General features: G+C 49.4%; 1 protein-coding gene across 1 annotated transcript in view; it reads right to left on the minus strand.

The window, feature by feature from the left end:
- Nucleotides 1-598: 598 nt before the first annotated feature.
- Nucleotides 599-15,835, minus strand: part of LOC103922191 (alpha-2-macroglobulin-like) — a gene marked incomplete at its 5' end in the record, with an annotated part of 34,529 nt that continues 19,292 nt past the window's right edge. The window contains 15 exons of the mRNA XM_009330279.1: nt 599-895; nt 3,163-3,204; nt 4,034-4,136; nt 4,566-4,640; nt 5,235-5,325; nt 5,693-5,820; nt 6,121-6,339; nt 6,929-7,152; nt 8,151-8,316; nt 11,135-11,209; nt 11,498-11,654; nt 12,202-12,286; nt 13,177-13,353; nt 13,486-13,569; nt 14,244-14,295. Coding sequence (XP_009328554.1) covers nt 870-895; nt 3,163-3,204; nt 4,034-4,136; nt 4,566-4,640; nt 5,235-5,325; nt 5,693-5,820; nt 6,121-6,339; nt 6,929-7,152; nt 8,151-8,316; nt 11,135-11,209; nt 11,498-11,654; nt 12,202-12,286; nt 13,177-13,353; nt 13,486-13,569; nt 14,244-14,295 — 1,704 coding nt within the window. The remainder of the gene's footprint in view (nt 896-3,162; nt 3,205-4,033; nt 4,137-4,565; nt 4,641-5,234; nt 5,326-5,692; nt 5,821-6,120; nt 6,340-6,928; nt 7,153-8,150; nt 8,317-11,134; nt 11,210-11,497; nt 11,655-12,201; nt 12,287-13,176; nt 13,354-13,485; nt 13,570-14,243; nt 14,296-15,835) is intronic.

Here is a 15,835-nt window from a genome sequence, read left to right on the forward strand (position 1 = left end):
CTGTGGACAGTTTCACCAAAGCAACTCTATGATTTAAATAAATCTAAACTAGACTTAGGTAGGTAGGTTACTGGCAAATGCCGTTAGCTTCTCCTTGTGAATCTCCCAGAAGCAGCAGGCACAAGATACGGAATTTTCCACAAGAAGGCTCAAGCTTCAACTGGAGAACAGGCCATTATAAGTTAGCAGCTGAAGGCATAATGCATGCAGACATCCCTCCTGCCCCCCCGTGCACACTCTAATCTTACAAGAGGGCAGTGTGTGAATCTCCTGCCATTCTTCTACAAACAAGAAACAATCCTGGAAGGGGTGTCTACGGGGCACACCACAGCAGTTGAATTTCATGTAACGTTAGCTGATCATCCAGGCTGCCTACCGGTGGGAGACATGGATAGGCACCTGCAGAGACCAGTTCAGTCAAGGTTATAGTTTCTAAGCCAGGGGAGAGAAATTGTTCTCAGGAGGTACCTGTCCTTCTCCGTGGATTAGACAGGATCTCAGATGACACGTTCAGAGTACATAACACTGAGAGGGCTACATTAGAAAGGCTGACCCCAACTTAAATCATTCCGTCCTCTTTTTTTTTTTCCCTCACTTGTCAGCCTTATTACCCTGCACACAGGTATGGCTGGATAGGATGCTCTTCAAACTAAGAAGCCAGGGAGATTAAAGCTGTGACTGGAGGCTGAGTAGGAAGAAACAGAATTGGGAATAAACTGTTCAAAAATCATTGGTGAGTACAGTTAATTTATTTGTAAAGTTCATTTCCCATTCCTTGCAGGCACTATTCATCTGTCACTCCATCCTCTCCATAGATGGTGGTGGTGGTGGTAGTGAGTCAGGTGGGTTCCAGCAACTGGGAGTATTCTTCATGCATTGCCCTGGTCTACTTCCTCTGCAAGGATGAAAGAAGATGGGACGGTACAGGAGTTAGAGATATATGCCAGTTCCCTCTCTCTCAGGCTGAGAGACAGAGAAAGCAAGATGTGGGTTTGGGAAGCCACGTTGTGTGGGAAGCACAGTACAGGAGAGGGGGTTGCTCTTTGACCAGGGTTGAGGGTCATCCATAGCACTCAACACTCATGTCACCTTCAAAGCCATGTGAGGTTGAGAGAAGGCCGAGACTCTTTCTGACCCACTGGGAGAGATAAGCAGAATGGAATTTGTCACAACTGGGATGGACATGGGAGCACAGTGCAAACAGGCAGCAAGGATGTTCACTGCAGCAATGAGACATGCTCTTAAAGTGCATTTATTTCTCTGCAGAGAGCGGAAAGAATGTGCTGCACAAGTGGACAGCACTATTCAGGGCAGGGAAGGCAGTTTTCTACTTTGCAACTGAGATCTGCCTTTTAGTCAGGGCAGAGCACCTTTGGACACCTAGACCAGTGGATGGACCTCTTAAATAGCAATTTCCCATCATCTTTTCCAAGGAGGATAAAATCTCTGTCTTTTAGCGCACATGGGGAAGAGTAGCCTAAATTCTAAAGCCTCCCCCCTAGCCTCAGACTGGACAGCCAGACCACACCAACATAACCTTTGGAAACATTTTACTGTCCACTCAGTGTCTATCTTAGGATTTATGCACTTTTTTTCCATGAAGGGAGGCTGTAGGCCCAGAATCAGCAGAACATGGCTGTACCTACAGACACAGCCCAGGTTAGCAAAGCAGTATGGAGTAAAAGCGTGGGAGCTTGGGCTTTTTTCCAAGACACCAGATAAGAACACAAAAGGAGATAAATTTCACCATTTACCACCAGCAAGAGACAAAGCTTTCACCTTTCCCAAGTCCAAATCACTTTTTCTCTGCTCTAAGATGCCACAGTCAGGCCCTGTGAAAAACCACTTCCCAGGGTCTCAGTGCTTTCCTGAAGCCTCCATATTCCAAACATCTGAAACTGGGCAACTGATGGGAAGCCAGATCTGCCAGTCTTCATATTGGAAGACTCCATATAGTACAGGAGAAGTATCACTGGTCAGGGCCTTCCACAGAAGCTCCTACATTACCTGTGCTCCTAAGCTAAACCCATGTGGCATTGCACTGCAGAGAACTCCCCAAAGATCATAGCCTCTCTGTCCTGCTAGCTCAGGCTCCAAACCAAGACTGAGCGCTGGCTGTCAAGGGTCATGAGGAATACTTGCTTCCTGAGAGACCCCCTCCTGCTTGGGCAGCAGGGTAGCTGAGCAGGAAGCAGCTGTTGCTCCAGATAGTAGCTACCAAAGGCAAACTTGCCATCCCTCGGGATCCAAGGAGGATGGCATTCATTAAAGGCATGCTGCAATGTGCAAGCACCGCTGTGGGCTTTGCCACATAGAGTTCCTAAGCAGGCTAGGGTGCCATATTGGAGAACTATGACCCACCCCCCAGACAAGCGATGTGGCTGTGTGTACAGGTGGGGGTCTATAACCAGGGCAGTTTTCTGTCACCATACAAGAGAGGCAACCCCAAGTTTCTGTAAGAGCCAAACACTTACCTCTTCAATAGCAAGGGTTAGGAGGGATTTCTCTGTAATGGGGACTTCCTACTGCAGGTATGGCTCCATGCTCAAAGTAGGAAGTGAGGAGCTAAGAGCAGCACTGCATTACAGCTTTAGAAAAGGTATGCCAGGCTTGGGCAGAAGGTTCTGGAGCACAGCATGAAATCATGGTAGGTCAGACCATGACATGCTGCTTTATGGGATATCTTTTGGTGGCCTTGATTTGCTCTATTGCTCTAGACAGGGTGCTTTTGGGGAGGAGTGTGCCGGGTGGTTTGAAAGAGCCAAGTCCCCTCAGCATGATCTCACAGCTACACTAGCTGGAGATCTCAGGAAGTACCAGAAGATACCTCAAATCTGAGATAACAAGAATGATATAAGAAACTTGAAATCAAAGAAAAAGTCCAAGGGGCAGTAACAGAACAATAGGGACACAACCTTCATTCAAGTCAGGAGAACCCGACTATGGAAACAACTCTGATAATTCAGGGATGGTGGATTTTGAATGACTCAACAACATTGTGCGTCCTGTGCTCTCAGCTTTGCATAAAAAACCTATGCCTGTGAGTTGGGCCAATCTCATCCAAATTACCCATTGGGCAGAAAGAGACAAGCGCTAGATGGAAGACCAAAAATGCAATGAAGAGGAGAACTGCGAAGAAGGGAAGGGCTCTCGGTACCCTACCTGTGGTGCATGGGGCACTGTACTCCTGTGTGGCAAACTCATCTGGAAAACAGAAGGGAAGGGAGAGAGCAAGCTGTCAGAGCCCCTCAGCACTCCTGGAACAGGGATGAGTGCCAGAGAGACGCTTCTCCCAGGCCCCACAGCAGGCCACTGCCACCGTCCCTGACTTCCCCCCAGGGATCCCAGTTGGGTGGGAGGGAGCCCCAGTCACAGCCCGGTCCAGAGGCCGCAGCAGCAAGGCAGCGCCAGCAGGTCTCCACCCCAGTGTGCCCAAGGGCTGCTCAGGCACCGTCTGCCAGCATACTGGGGCCAGGGGGGATGACTCTGTCGCTGCCTCCCTGGGGCAGCAGCCAGGACAGCAGAGGAGGCACAAGGAGCATCAGGACTGCCGGGAAGCACGGGCACGGCTGCGCTCTGGGGCCGGACCTGAACACGGGACCCCCAGCGCCCACGGCTCTGCGCCGCGGGATGGCTCCTCTCCCCGGGAAGGCAGGACCGGCCTTGAAGGCGGCATGGGCGGGGGGCTGGGGGTATGGCCTCCTCCGCCCTCTCCCTCAGGGGCGGGCAGCTGCACAGCAGCTGCCAGTGTGAGGGGCAGCCATGCAGGGATCCCCACAGCGTCACCACTGCCCAGACCTGCCCCCCGTTGTTCTCTGGGGCCTGCCCGGGCAGGGGCAGGAGCAGGAGGGAGGAGGGCAGGGTGGTGGCCTCCAGCCCTCTGGGCCACCTCTGCCCTCAGAGAGTTCAGGCAGCGCGAGGGCGCGACAGGGCCCAGGCCAGGGGCAGCTGCAGGTCCCCACAGCTCCCGCACCCCTCCACGCGTCCCACTGCCCGCCCTCGCTCCCACGGGCACCCCCAGCCCCACACTCACCTGTCTCGTAGTAGTCATAGACCTTCACCTGAGCTGGCTTCAGGCCCTGCACGGGGATGTCCCGCTCCACCGTGAAGGAGAAGCTGAGGGTCTCGCTGCTCAGCTGGGGAAGGGAAGCAGCGGAGGCTCAGGGGCGGCTCCGCACTGCCCCGGGCTCCCCTGTGCCTCCGCACTGCCCCCAGGCTCCCTCGCTCTCCCCTGCCACCCGGGCCCAGGCCCTGGGGGGTGCGGGGGCTGCAGGCCTGGCTGAGGGGCAAGGGAAAACCCTGGGGCCTTTCCCCACACTGGGGGAGGCTCTGGCTGGTGGGGAGGTCAGGGCCCGATCTGTGCGTGGGACGGAGGGAAAGGCTGCTGAGGGCTGGGAAGAAGGTGTCTCCTGTGAGACAGAGACAAGGTCAATGGCAGACAGGTTTATGTTTCGCGTTTACAATCCTGGAGATGCTTAGCGTTTCTCTCCACCTCTGTGCATGCTATTGCCAGCGTGCTGTACGGCTCCCTGTGTGCCCCACAGCAGCCCTGGGTTCGTCCTCACCTGCTCTATGTACAGCAGAACGTGGTTTGTGCTCACTTCTGTTCGTTTGATCTGGTGAAACCAGGTGGTTGAGAGCTGGAAAGAGGAGACATGGAAGAGGTTACTGATCTGAAGGGAAGTTAGTCAACCGTCCTTCAACGGACCTAAGCTTCCTCCCACCCCTAGAACCTCAGCAGGTGGATGCTGAGAAGTACAGGACAGGGAGAGTACTTCCCAGGGGACCTGGCGAACACTCTTGTGTGAAGCCCCGCACAGCTGGTCTTCCCCTAGTTCCCACCATCTCATACTCTTGCACCTCCTCGACACAAAAATGGAATAAGGGACAGGTATGGTCACAGCTGTTGTACATCTCCCAAGGCTCCTTAGTCCCTGAAATTAGGCCTGATGGTCTCCTCCCAGCTCTCAGTCTCAGGACCAAACTGTGCATGTACTTGAGCTACTGCAAGCTACCACAAGTGCTTGAGGGGTGGGAAGGGAGTGCTGCTGCTGGCATCCCTCATTCGCCCCTCCTCCACAGCGGAGGGGTGGAAGAACTGGAGGAAAACAGGGAGAGGTCTTAACAGCGGAGAAAATACCAGCGGAAGAATTAGATGTGCCTTTAAATAAGGAAACCGATGCCCCCGATTAAGGACAGATATACTCAAAGAAATGCTTCACGCAGCATCCTACCTTCCTCACGGAGGACTTCACGGGGATGAATCCCGACAGCATCTTCACATCAACAATCACCATGTTGGAGCCATTGCGCTCCCCAGTGTAACTAAGGAACCAAGCCACAAAGATACAGTGCACCTCAAGTCGAAGCTGCGGGCGCTTCCACCTTTTCCATAACGCTTGGCAACCCACCACGTCCTGACAGTCCAGCACTTTCTTCTCCAGCTATGCCAGGGTCTCCTAGTCACCTATGCAGCCTCCCACTAGCCCAGCCCTGCGCTGCCCACACAGCTCCACCACTGCAGGACATGTCCTTCCTCTGCAGCCTCTCCTCCCAGCCCAGCTGCTTCCTGCCCACTTTTCCAGGGATGCACTGCCCCTCCGGGGCTTCCAGGCTGGCTCACCCTGGACTGCCAGACCTCCTCCAGCTCCCATGGCTCCTCAGGAAGGCTCAGACCCAAATGCAGACTCACCTGACATTTATGCCTATGTCAAAGACCTTGTGAGCCTTGGAGTCCTCACATGTCTCTGGGATTGTGTACACATGGAGCATGAAGGGCACATCCTCCTGCGTGGGCTGCACGTTGTACCTCAGGCTTGTCTAGAGGAGAGCCAGCAGCTCTGTGTGAGCATGTGCGTGTGGGTGCTCAGCACGTGAGAGAGACCATCCTCTCCCCACCCTGCCTCCCCACTTCTCCCATTCTCACAGCTCCTCCACATATTGCGAATCCTTCCCTCCCACTCTTTCTCCTCCACACACCTCTACTCTCCTTCTCCTCTTCCCTCTCCCAGAGCCTTCCCTCCCACTCCTCCCCTCCCCCCTGTCCCTTCTGCCCTCTCCCTGGCTCCTGCCTGGCAAGGGGCTCTCCTCCCAGATGCCACCTGCCCCCATCACCCTCACCTGCAGGTAGACGCACCCTTCACCAGACACCTCCGTGCTGTACTCCCCTGGCACCTGGGGCAGGGGCACGCGCTGGAGCAGCAGCCGGTTTGTGGGATCCACCTGGAAGTCTTGCTGGAAGTCCCCTCCAGATCGCAGGGTCACTTTGGAGGCTGCTCCGCTCTTGGCATAGGTGACAGCTCCGTACAGGGACAGGGCTTGGAGAGCCACCACCGTGTCCTGGAAGAGATGGGTCCCGGCACCCAGGGGAATACAGTCAGCCTTTCCACAGCCTGTCCTCCCACAGCCTGCCCTCTGCTGTCGGCAGGCATCCTCCCCTCCATGCTTCACTTTCTCCAGTTTTAAGCCCAAAGGAGGGAGGGAAATGTTTCCATTCCCTCCCTGTGTCCTCTGCGCAGCAGTCGTATGTTCCCCGAGCTCCCTGGCGTGCAGCTCTGCGCAGCCTGCACTCGCTCGCCACAGGGTGAAGCAGCAACTTCATATGCACAAACAAATTGCAGTGGGAGCCCCCTCCGATGCCACAGACACACGTCCCTTGTGTCCCTACTGTTCTGCCCCGCTGTGTCAAGAAAACCAGGTCATTAACCAAAACGTCAGTCATCCCCAGAGGCACTACCTGACATACCAGCCTCTAGCCTCTCGGGAACTTGGCAACCATGGTAGATACCGCAGGGATATACTGCAGGGCTACAGTCCCTGCCCTGGTGAACCTTACTGTGCTCCCACCTGGAGCACCAGTAAGTGTCCTTACTGACACTTCCCATCTTCTGACATTGATGTGTGAGGTCGCAGGAGAGAAGCAGCTCACCTGGGTGGAGGAGAAGCCTCCGCTGGGATTCTGCTGACTGCTGATCCACTTTGCAATAAGAGATGCAAATGACAGCTCCTCCTGGGAAGGTGCCGGCTGCGTGGTGAGGTGAGCAAGGAGCACGTAGGCCGTCATCTCCACTTCAGCAGAGGGAGCTCGGTAGCGATAGTACGGGAGATCAACCTCTGGCTCTTTCCCAGGCCGCTGCCAATGAACAGACCCATCTTCACAGGAGCAGGGAGCGTGGAGACAAGACAACAAGCAATTAGTAGTAGTTACTGAAAGGCAGTTCTTGATCTGCTGCCGGTCCAGTTGGGAGGGCAGAGCCTCCAGGAAGCATCCGTCACGTAGGATGAAATGGGAAGGGTTAGACAACTCCTTGCTTGCTGCAGCTAGTCTGAGACTGCTGAGGCTCAGTCCTCAGGCCTGCATACCACCTTGCCCTAGACTCCAGATTCATGGGGGCATCTATGGGCCTGAGCACGAGCAGAGCACCGGGCCGGCACTGCTTCCCTTGTTGAGTAGAGATGCCGGGGTTGGGCAGTGACAAGCTCTGTGAGGCAAAAGGACCCAACGACTGTGAGCAGGGCTTGATAGTCACCTGCAGGTGGAAAAGGCAAAAGGTGCTGGGGCTATTTCCTTCACAGCCCTGCTACCCAACGCTTGGGCAAACCCACTGTGCGGCCTGACTTTACCAGAAGGCTTCCGAGTCATTACATGATTTCCTAGAAGACTCAGAGCTTAGGCGATGGCCTCCGAAATGACCTGTAGGTTCGTTTTCCCTCTCAGCACATGCAGCTCTTCTCTGATTTATCGTCCCTCGTGCTGTGCAAGGTCAGCTTTGTTCTATGTGGAGCACGTGCACTGGAAGGAAGGAGTGGCCATAAACATTGCCAAGTCTTTGCTAAGTGTTGCCTGGTGTGGCAAGAGGAGCGGACTGAGGACAGACGCTAGCAGAGCTACGCTTTAGTTCAGCACCGATGGGGACGGTGCCTGGTGCTTCCTGATGAACTTCCTCGGAGCAGAGAAGTAGGCCTGGGCACTGAGAGGGAGTTCTCAAAAACGCAACCCCTTTGCACAAGTTTTTCCTCTCCCTCCACCTTTCCCCACCCACACAAGCCATCTCCTGCAGCCACTGCCCCGCCAACAAAAGCCATTTTATCAAGGGAAGATGTAAGGCCAGTGGGTTGGAAGAAAGAGATGTCCCACCGGGAGCACTAACCCTTTTTCACAGCTTCCTTTTCAAGTGAGCCGAGCAATGCCTTCCGCTTCTCCTCCTTCCCTGCCAGGGCGAAGGCGTACGCCATCAGTGCCTTGGTGTACACATGGTTTTCTTTCTCATCTGCTGCTGTTTCCAGGCAGAACAGACTGTTACGCACCACCAAGTGCTGGGAGGAGAGAGAGACTGAGTTGGAGCAGCCAGAGCTCACACTGAGGTCCATCTTAGAACAACAGGAATCAGATGGTAGCTACGGACCCTTGACATCCCCACTTCCCTGCCTGACAAAGATCGTACCTTTGTGTAACCCTTTCCCTCCAGGTCCAATACCGCTTGGAATGAATGGGCAGCCAGAGGCTGTTCCTTCTCTTCTATCTGCTTTTCTTTAATACATCTTGTTGTAATGTTTTTTCCCAGTTTGATTTAAAGACACTGAAGCAGGGCTCCAACCCTTCTGTCTTGAGAAGAATTACTGGCCTGATTGTGTCTCAGGGCAAGGGGAGTTTTCTGATGTACTTCCTTTCTGTAGAGGTACTGGATACTTGCTTTCCTCCTCTAGGTATCACCCTGAGACTGTTCTGTGCTTTCACCCTCTGCTCTATTCTTTCTTTTTTATTATTTAGTTCCCCTTTTCCAGGGCCTTCTGAAAAAATTTCTTTTTGCTGGAACTTGATAATGTAGCTTCTAGTTTGGAAGTAAATTCTATCTCTGCACAAGAACGAATACATTTTTTTCTATTTTCTGGAATATTTTTTTGTGACATGTTAACACCAGCAATGCATGTCTTTTTGAAGCCAGAATCTCAAGTATGGTTTAAGAGCACAGTTGCTACAACAAAGCAAAATGTAGCTACTCTACATAGTGTTAAGTAACAGACACTGTGACCCCGTGACCTTTCACCAAGACACATGACTATTCCTCATTTGTGATGGAAAAACTGGTATAAAATTTAAGCAATAACACTGCAGGGGGGCATGCCATGATCTGAAGCCTAACAGCACATTTACAGCTTAATCAATGGTCTAGAAGGGAAAGACTTATTTTGCAGTGGTTTGTACTTTGCCTTCACCGGGTGTGTACTGGAAGATGAAATCTTTTGTGGTCACTTCTGGAGAAGCAATTCAGCTGCTTTTGAGAAAGCAAAGAATAAAAATAAAACTGGTTTGGTCTATGCCTCACATAAGGTTTCCTATGCTTACTACTGTTTGTAAGGTAAGTATTGGGGAGGAGTTCAGTCTAATGACAAGACATGGCAGTAGGTACACGTACTGAGAACAGTACTAATGAGTTTTTTATGAGGGATCTAATATGGCTTATTTTACTTACAGAAATACTCTGTATGCCTGCCAATAGCATTAAATACCTAAGGGCTGTGCTATGCTCAGGAGTTCATGCAGCTTAACTTGAAATGCACCCATATCCCAATCAGATTCTGACAAACCCCTTCATGTTCAGTGGCACTTTCAGGCTCAGATAGGGAAATGAAAAACATCCTTGTTATCCAATACAGCTCTGCCTGAGAACTTGCCTTCTAAACACAACACATACCAAAGAAAGAATACTCTTCTGGTGAAGTTAATGTCATCCATGTCACCCTACTGACAAAAAAAATCCTTCTGCTGGTTCTCACTTGTCCTGGTTTCGGCAGGGATAGAGTTAATTTCCTTCTTAGTAGCTGGTACAGTGCTGTGTTTTGGATTTAGGATGGGAACAAAGTTGATAACGCACCGATGTTTTAGTTGTTGCTAGGTAATACTTACACCAGCCAAGGACTTTCTAGTTTCCCATGCTCTACCGACTGAGAAGGCTGGAGGTGCACAAGAAGCTGGGAGGGGGCACAGCCAAACTGGCCAAAGAAACATTCCATACCATGTGACGTCATGCTCAGTACATAAACTGGGGGAAAGCTGGCCAGGGGGGGGCCGCTGCTCGGGGACTGGCTGGGCATCGGTCGGCAGGTGGTGAGCAATTGTACTGTGCATCACTTGCTTTGTGTGTTATTATTATTATCATATTATTATTATTATCATTTTATTTCAATTATTAAACTGTTTTTATCTCAACCCACAAGTTTTTCTCACTTGTGCTTTTCCAATTCTCTCCCCCATCCCACCGGGTGGGGGGGAGTGAGCAAGCGGCTGCATGGTGCTCAGTTGCCGACTGAGGTTAAACCACGACACACTATACAGGAAAAAACTTTCAACACAAAATAGTCCCTACTACATTTGGAGCAGAGGGATTACAGCAGCCTGGCAACCATCCTGGCTCAGCAGTCCCGCTGCAATTCACACCCCAATTTTACCTGCACCAGAGGCTTGTCTCACAGTGGGGGGATAATAGACTCAGGGATCACAATGATCAAACCCACATTGCTTTTAAATAGGCTTCAGGCTTTTCACAGACTACCATTTACGGTATTCCCTATAGGTATACGTTATTACCTAAGGTATACCTATATACCTATAGGTATACCTTATTCCCCAAGCATTAAGGATGGGGATTTCCCATAAAACAATCTAAAAGAGGCAGAGAAATTGAGAATGAATCCATGAGTGTGCCACCTTTTTTTTACAGACCTGTGCTGTTGTGTCAACTCAATAGGCCCATGCAAGTGGTTCAACAGGAATGTACTATTCCAACAAACAAAAGGAGATTTTTGTGGGTGTAGAAAACCTATTTGGCTCATTTCAGAGATTTAAGTATTATTTAACTCACTGTTAATCCAAGCTGTACTCTTTTAAAGGAACAAAAGCTTGATTCGCCACAAAAGAACTCAGAAAAAGATTAAGTGAAATGTGTATATGGGAGACAGGATTGGACAGGGGAGGAAAATGGATGAAAAGTGTTATTCCAGTCTAGGCTTGAACAGAAAGAATATTCAGAGAGGATTTCTTCTTTCAAGAGGTAAAGGAACCTGATAATCTGGGGGGCCACAAGTGGGGCAGGTTAGTACCATATGTGGCTTGGGTTGGGGTGCAGACACATACAGTTACAGGCAGAGGAATCTCCAGCAATGCAATAATGATGTAGGCCGTCAGCGTAATCTCGTCGTTCACTCCACCCTGCAGGGAACCACAAAAGTAGATGTTGATCCCACACAGCACCACTGTCTTCTCACTGTGCTACATATCTACATCCTGCAGGGACAAATTCTTCCAAGCCTCTTTCTCATGGTAAGTCCTTCAGAAGCTGCTGTTGGCTTCTTCCTGCTTCTGTGATAGTTCACATATTTAACTCCCCCTCCTCCCCAGCCCCCAAGTGCTGAAATAGCTCTGTTGGTCCCAGAGTGACTTATGGTCAAGTTCCAGCCTGACAAAGCACATGTGGAGCCAACCAGGCAGATATGTTACCTTCATGGCATTGTTCAGGAGTGTCCCAGAACTGCGGAAACAGCCGTTCTCCTTTTGCTTTTGAGTGAGCCAGACCAAAGCATCCTGGATGTGCTTCTTATCTATGAAGATGTGAGGCCGGGCCTGGGCAAAAGACTTGAGGACAAAGGCTGTGAGCCTGAAAGTGACAGAGGGAACTGAGACATCCTGAGCAGGCCCTGTACCCATCATAGGTCACAGGGCCCATGTGGGCATCATTGTTCTGGAGGAAAGCAGTAGAGGCTACGGGACTTGATCACAGTGGGCTGGTTGGAAACTGTGAGCTAGCCTAGTGACTCAGTGAGATAGGGACCAATGGTAAAATGGAGCCTGCTATTCATAGCCCCGAGGGCTGTGGGTAGGTAGGCAATGGCACTCTGGGGATTCATCAGCATCTTCTGCTAACAAGAACTAGCTAGGGCATCCTGCAGGTCACCCTCACTTGAGCTGAAGAAGGGTGTCAGGGGAGGTATAATAGCTATCAGTGCAGCATTGCAAACATAAAAGGCATCTCCCTTACCATCCTTCCCTGCTCCATTATCCCACATGATTATCCTATGATGCCATGATTATCATTTCCTCTCCACCTCCATTTCAACCTCCACAATGAACAAGCACAAGAGAACACTGAGGAAAGGGAGGGCATGAAAAGCAGAAATGAAAAGCCAGCGGTACTGAAGTCTTACCAGGTATTCCCAGCTTGCCCATAACGGGGCCCAAAGGTGCTATACGAACCATCCCAGTGTTTGTAGTTCAATTGCCTTTGATACCCTGAAATAGAGAGTGGAAGAATATTTTAGTTGTCACAGTACTTTTCAAGGACCTGTGCAAAGGAAATGTAGCAGACATGGGACACAGTGTCCCCCTTCTTATGGCACAAGTGTGAGCTATGCTGCTCAGTGTTACAATGGAAGTTCAGGCAAACCCACAGCTCCGAGTGCCTCCATCCTTGTTCTCTTCCTCTCTCCTAAAACTCCTGGAAACTGGGTATCTGCGGTCATTGCCGCTCTCTGCCCTAGACTTGATGAGGAGAAGTAAATGTATCCCAGACTTGAGAGAAATGGGAAAACGGTTCCCAGAGGAGAACTGAATACAAAGGTGAGCCCCACACAGGATAGGGATGCAGAAAACAGGATTTTCATTGGAGGAAGTGCAATTTTTCTGCAAAATAACTGAGTAAAAACAGTCCCTTGTTAGTCAGCAGATACCTACCGTGTCCATATGTATTGGTGTTATGTCTGCCAACATGTCCTAGCCAGTGTCTTAAAATTCTGGCCTAGTTGGAGGTGAGTGACACTTTTTAAATCTTAATCCTAAGGAGGGTCCGAGATCTACATAAGCAGCTGCTATGATTAATGATTGCAGCCTGATTTATGTATTTCATATATCCCTTTTCTTACAGAGAGCTCTGAGTTATTGCCAGTCTTGGACTTTTTCTATGTTCCTGTTTGGATGCTGTCCTCTCTCAGCCTGCACCTCCACCTGAGTGCAGGATTCTCTCTCTTACAGATATTGTATTATATACACCTGACCTATCACATGTTCCCTTAATGCACCAGGACAGCCTGCCCCAGATCATACATGCCAGTGGCCAATAGTGTCCTTATCCAGTTGCCAAGGGAAGGAATGAACAGAGAAGCAAAAGCCATGTCCCAGCTCACCGCTCACTAAGTATCCGATAGCCTTGGATTTGACCTCCTCACTCAGCTGCCCTGTCTTGTTCAGATAGTCCAGGACGTAGATGTTGGGTGCAAACAGGACCATGTTCTGCTCCCCACAGCCGAACGGCATCTGGAGGAGCTGGTGCAGGTTCTGCATGGCAGTGCCCATGATGTCGCCTGGGGAACAGGACAATTTCCAGTGTAAATTAGCACAGTTCAGGGCTTGCCAGTAGACTGAGCAGAGCCTGAAGAAACATGGCAGTGTTGCAAAATAGCATGTGACGCGTTAAGAATGCTTCACTTACTTACCTAGCACTGAGAAATATGCTCTGGCTGAGCCATCCACCACAGTCTCTGGGAGAACCAGGGAGACTGGCTCTGACATTAACTTTTCTGGGATAAAAACCAGATCAATTTGGTTACAATTCTGGATATATCTACATGCATGGGTAGCAGCTAAGAGGGTGAGACACCATCCCCTGCACAGGGATTTCCTGCCTTCAACAAATCCATTCATCTGCAATTTTGTTGTGGTAGCTTCCCGTCCTGCACATTTTGTGTTGGGCCTGCAATACCCTCACACACAGACTGTCACGGACTTCTACATGGCACTATCAGCTGGCCTTGACTGACAAATACACTTTCTGGCTTATTTTTCTGGCCTCTTCTGCTTTGGTGGGCAGACCTGGCTTACTGCAGAGTCTGGTTTGTGATTTTACACCCATTGCATGAAAGACGTTAGCGATAAGCCTATTAAATCCCAGATACTCTCTCCCTACAGGGACCTGGCCAGCCTCAGTTCCTAAGAGATATGCTTCTGTCTCTGTAATACAATTGTATTGTAATTGTAATAGTCCCTCTGTAATAAAGGAACTATTACAGCCTCAGCTCTTCTCCTTTAGGAAGAATTAGTTTCACTACCAGTTGGACATACATCTAGTTTGTTCAATTTTATCAGATCCTTACACCATTCTTCTCAGAGCAGAGCATTCACAAACCTTGTCTTTTCCCTTTGTCTTTAGTCTCTACCTCAGCAAAGAAAGTCTTAGAAAGCAAAAGGCTCTTACCAGCTGCACAGAGCACAGAGTTGTAAGTAGTTTCTACCTCAATCCCTTCCGGCTTGGGGAAAAAAGCGAGAAAAAAAAGCAAAAAATGAGAAACAACAACAACAACAAAGAAAAGGAAGAAATATCAAGAACAAAACTAAAAGGGACTCTAAGAAAGTTAAATACTTATAAATTCTCCTGTGGTAATAACTTCATTATACTGAAAAATCTTTAGAAGTTGCTTACAAGGTTTTTTCTTCTGTGTGCTAAACTGAGGATAATTGGGGACTATAACATACTGGCTAATTGCAAATATGAAATTGAAAACATGTTCTTTCCTTTCTTATTACTGAGAGAGGCCCTGCAGCTTCACAGGTTATGATGTAGATAACATGCAAGATGATGTTACCAACAGTGCTAATAGAGCCACAGGGCTCTGTCTTCCAAGGTGCTACCTGCCTTGGCCCAGTCTAGCAGAACTCCTCAGACAGCGATGACGGCTGAGTGCCTGGGACACCGGTAAGATATGTATGCGAGAGCTTTGACAGGTGGCAACTAGAGCACTCCAGTGCACCCACAAGTGACACGTTACAACACCCAAAATTTAACTACATGCCACAGTCAACTGGTGATTGTATCCCTCTGTTTCAAAAACTTCTAGCCTAATTTTTGAAGTCAGAAAAGAAGCCCTGTTTTCTGTTGAGCTGGTCAAAAATATTCTGCATAAAACTCAGGAATCAAATATTTACTAGAAAACATATTTTGTCAGAGTTTATTTCAGTGAGATCCTCGCATCAATTTTTTTAACCTCCAAATAGGAGAGGTCCCATTGCTTCATTACTGGTTCCCAACTTTTGCCAGCTGAAATTTTTTTCCAGCATTTAAACAATGGTATTACCTTCACTTTCTCACACAGTTAAAATATATTGTCTCTCCTTCCGCAGTATGAAAAGACAGAGAAAGATTAAAAGAGTAGGGGAGAAAAAAAAAAAGAAAAAAGAAAAAGCTTTTAGGATAAACTATGACAGAGCTAAATGCTTCTGTTTGAAAAGGCACCTTCTTGTTTGTTTCAGTATGTCATTCTGAAATGCAACTAAATGAGAAATCCATTGTTTTGTTTGACTTTGAACATTTCAACAGGAAATTAAAACATACAAACTGTAACTATTTGAAAGATTTTCCTTTCCAGCTGAGAAATTCCTGGGTGAAAAAACATCCTGTTTCCCAACTAGCTCTCAGCAAGCCTTGGTTTCCCGAGGGACAAGAGGAAGCCCCAGGGGCTCTGGCAGACCCCCTTCTCTCTCACCAGGATGCACTGCCTGCTGCAGGGGATATTGACATCCATGTGTTTGGGACAATGCAGCTCCACCCCAAGCAAGTTACACTGTATCCACCCCTGCTAATTAATTGTTCAGCCTCGGATGCTAATCTCTGATTCTATCCAGTCAGGGCTTGCTGTAGATTAATTACCTCATTACAATAGCAGGATAAGACCAGTAATCTCTCAGACACCCCGACAGAAGTAATTTTAATGCTCATTCAGTTATTTTCACTCCCCTGCCATCTGGGAGAAAAGACTACAGTTCTGATCTTCCAGTATTTTCAAAGAACAA

This window comes from Pygoscelis adeliae, unplaced genomic scaffold, assembly GCF_000699105.1.
Source record: "Pygoscelis adeliae isolate BGI_AS28 unplaced genomic scaffold, ASM69910v1 Scaffold538, whole genome shotgun sequence".
Taxonomy (NCBI): Eukaryota; Metazoa; Chordata; class Aves; order Sphenisciformes; family Spheniscidae; genus Pygoscelis; species Pygoscelis adeliae.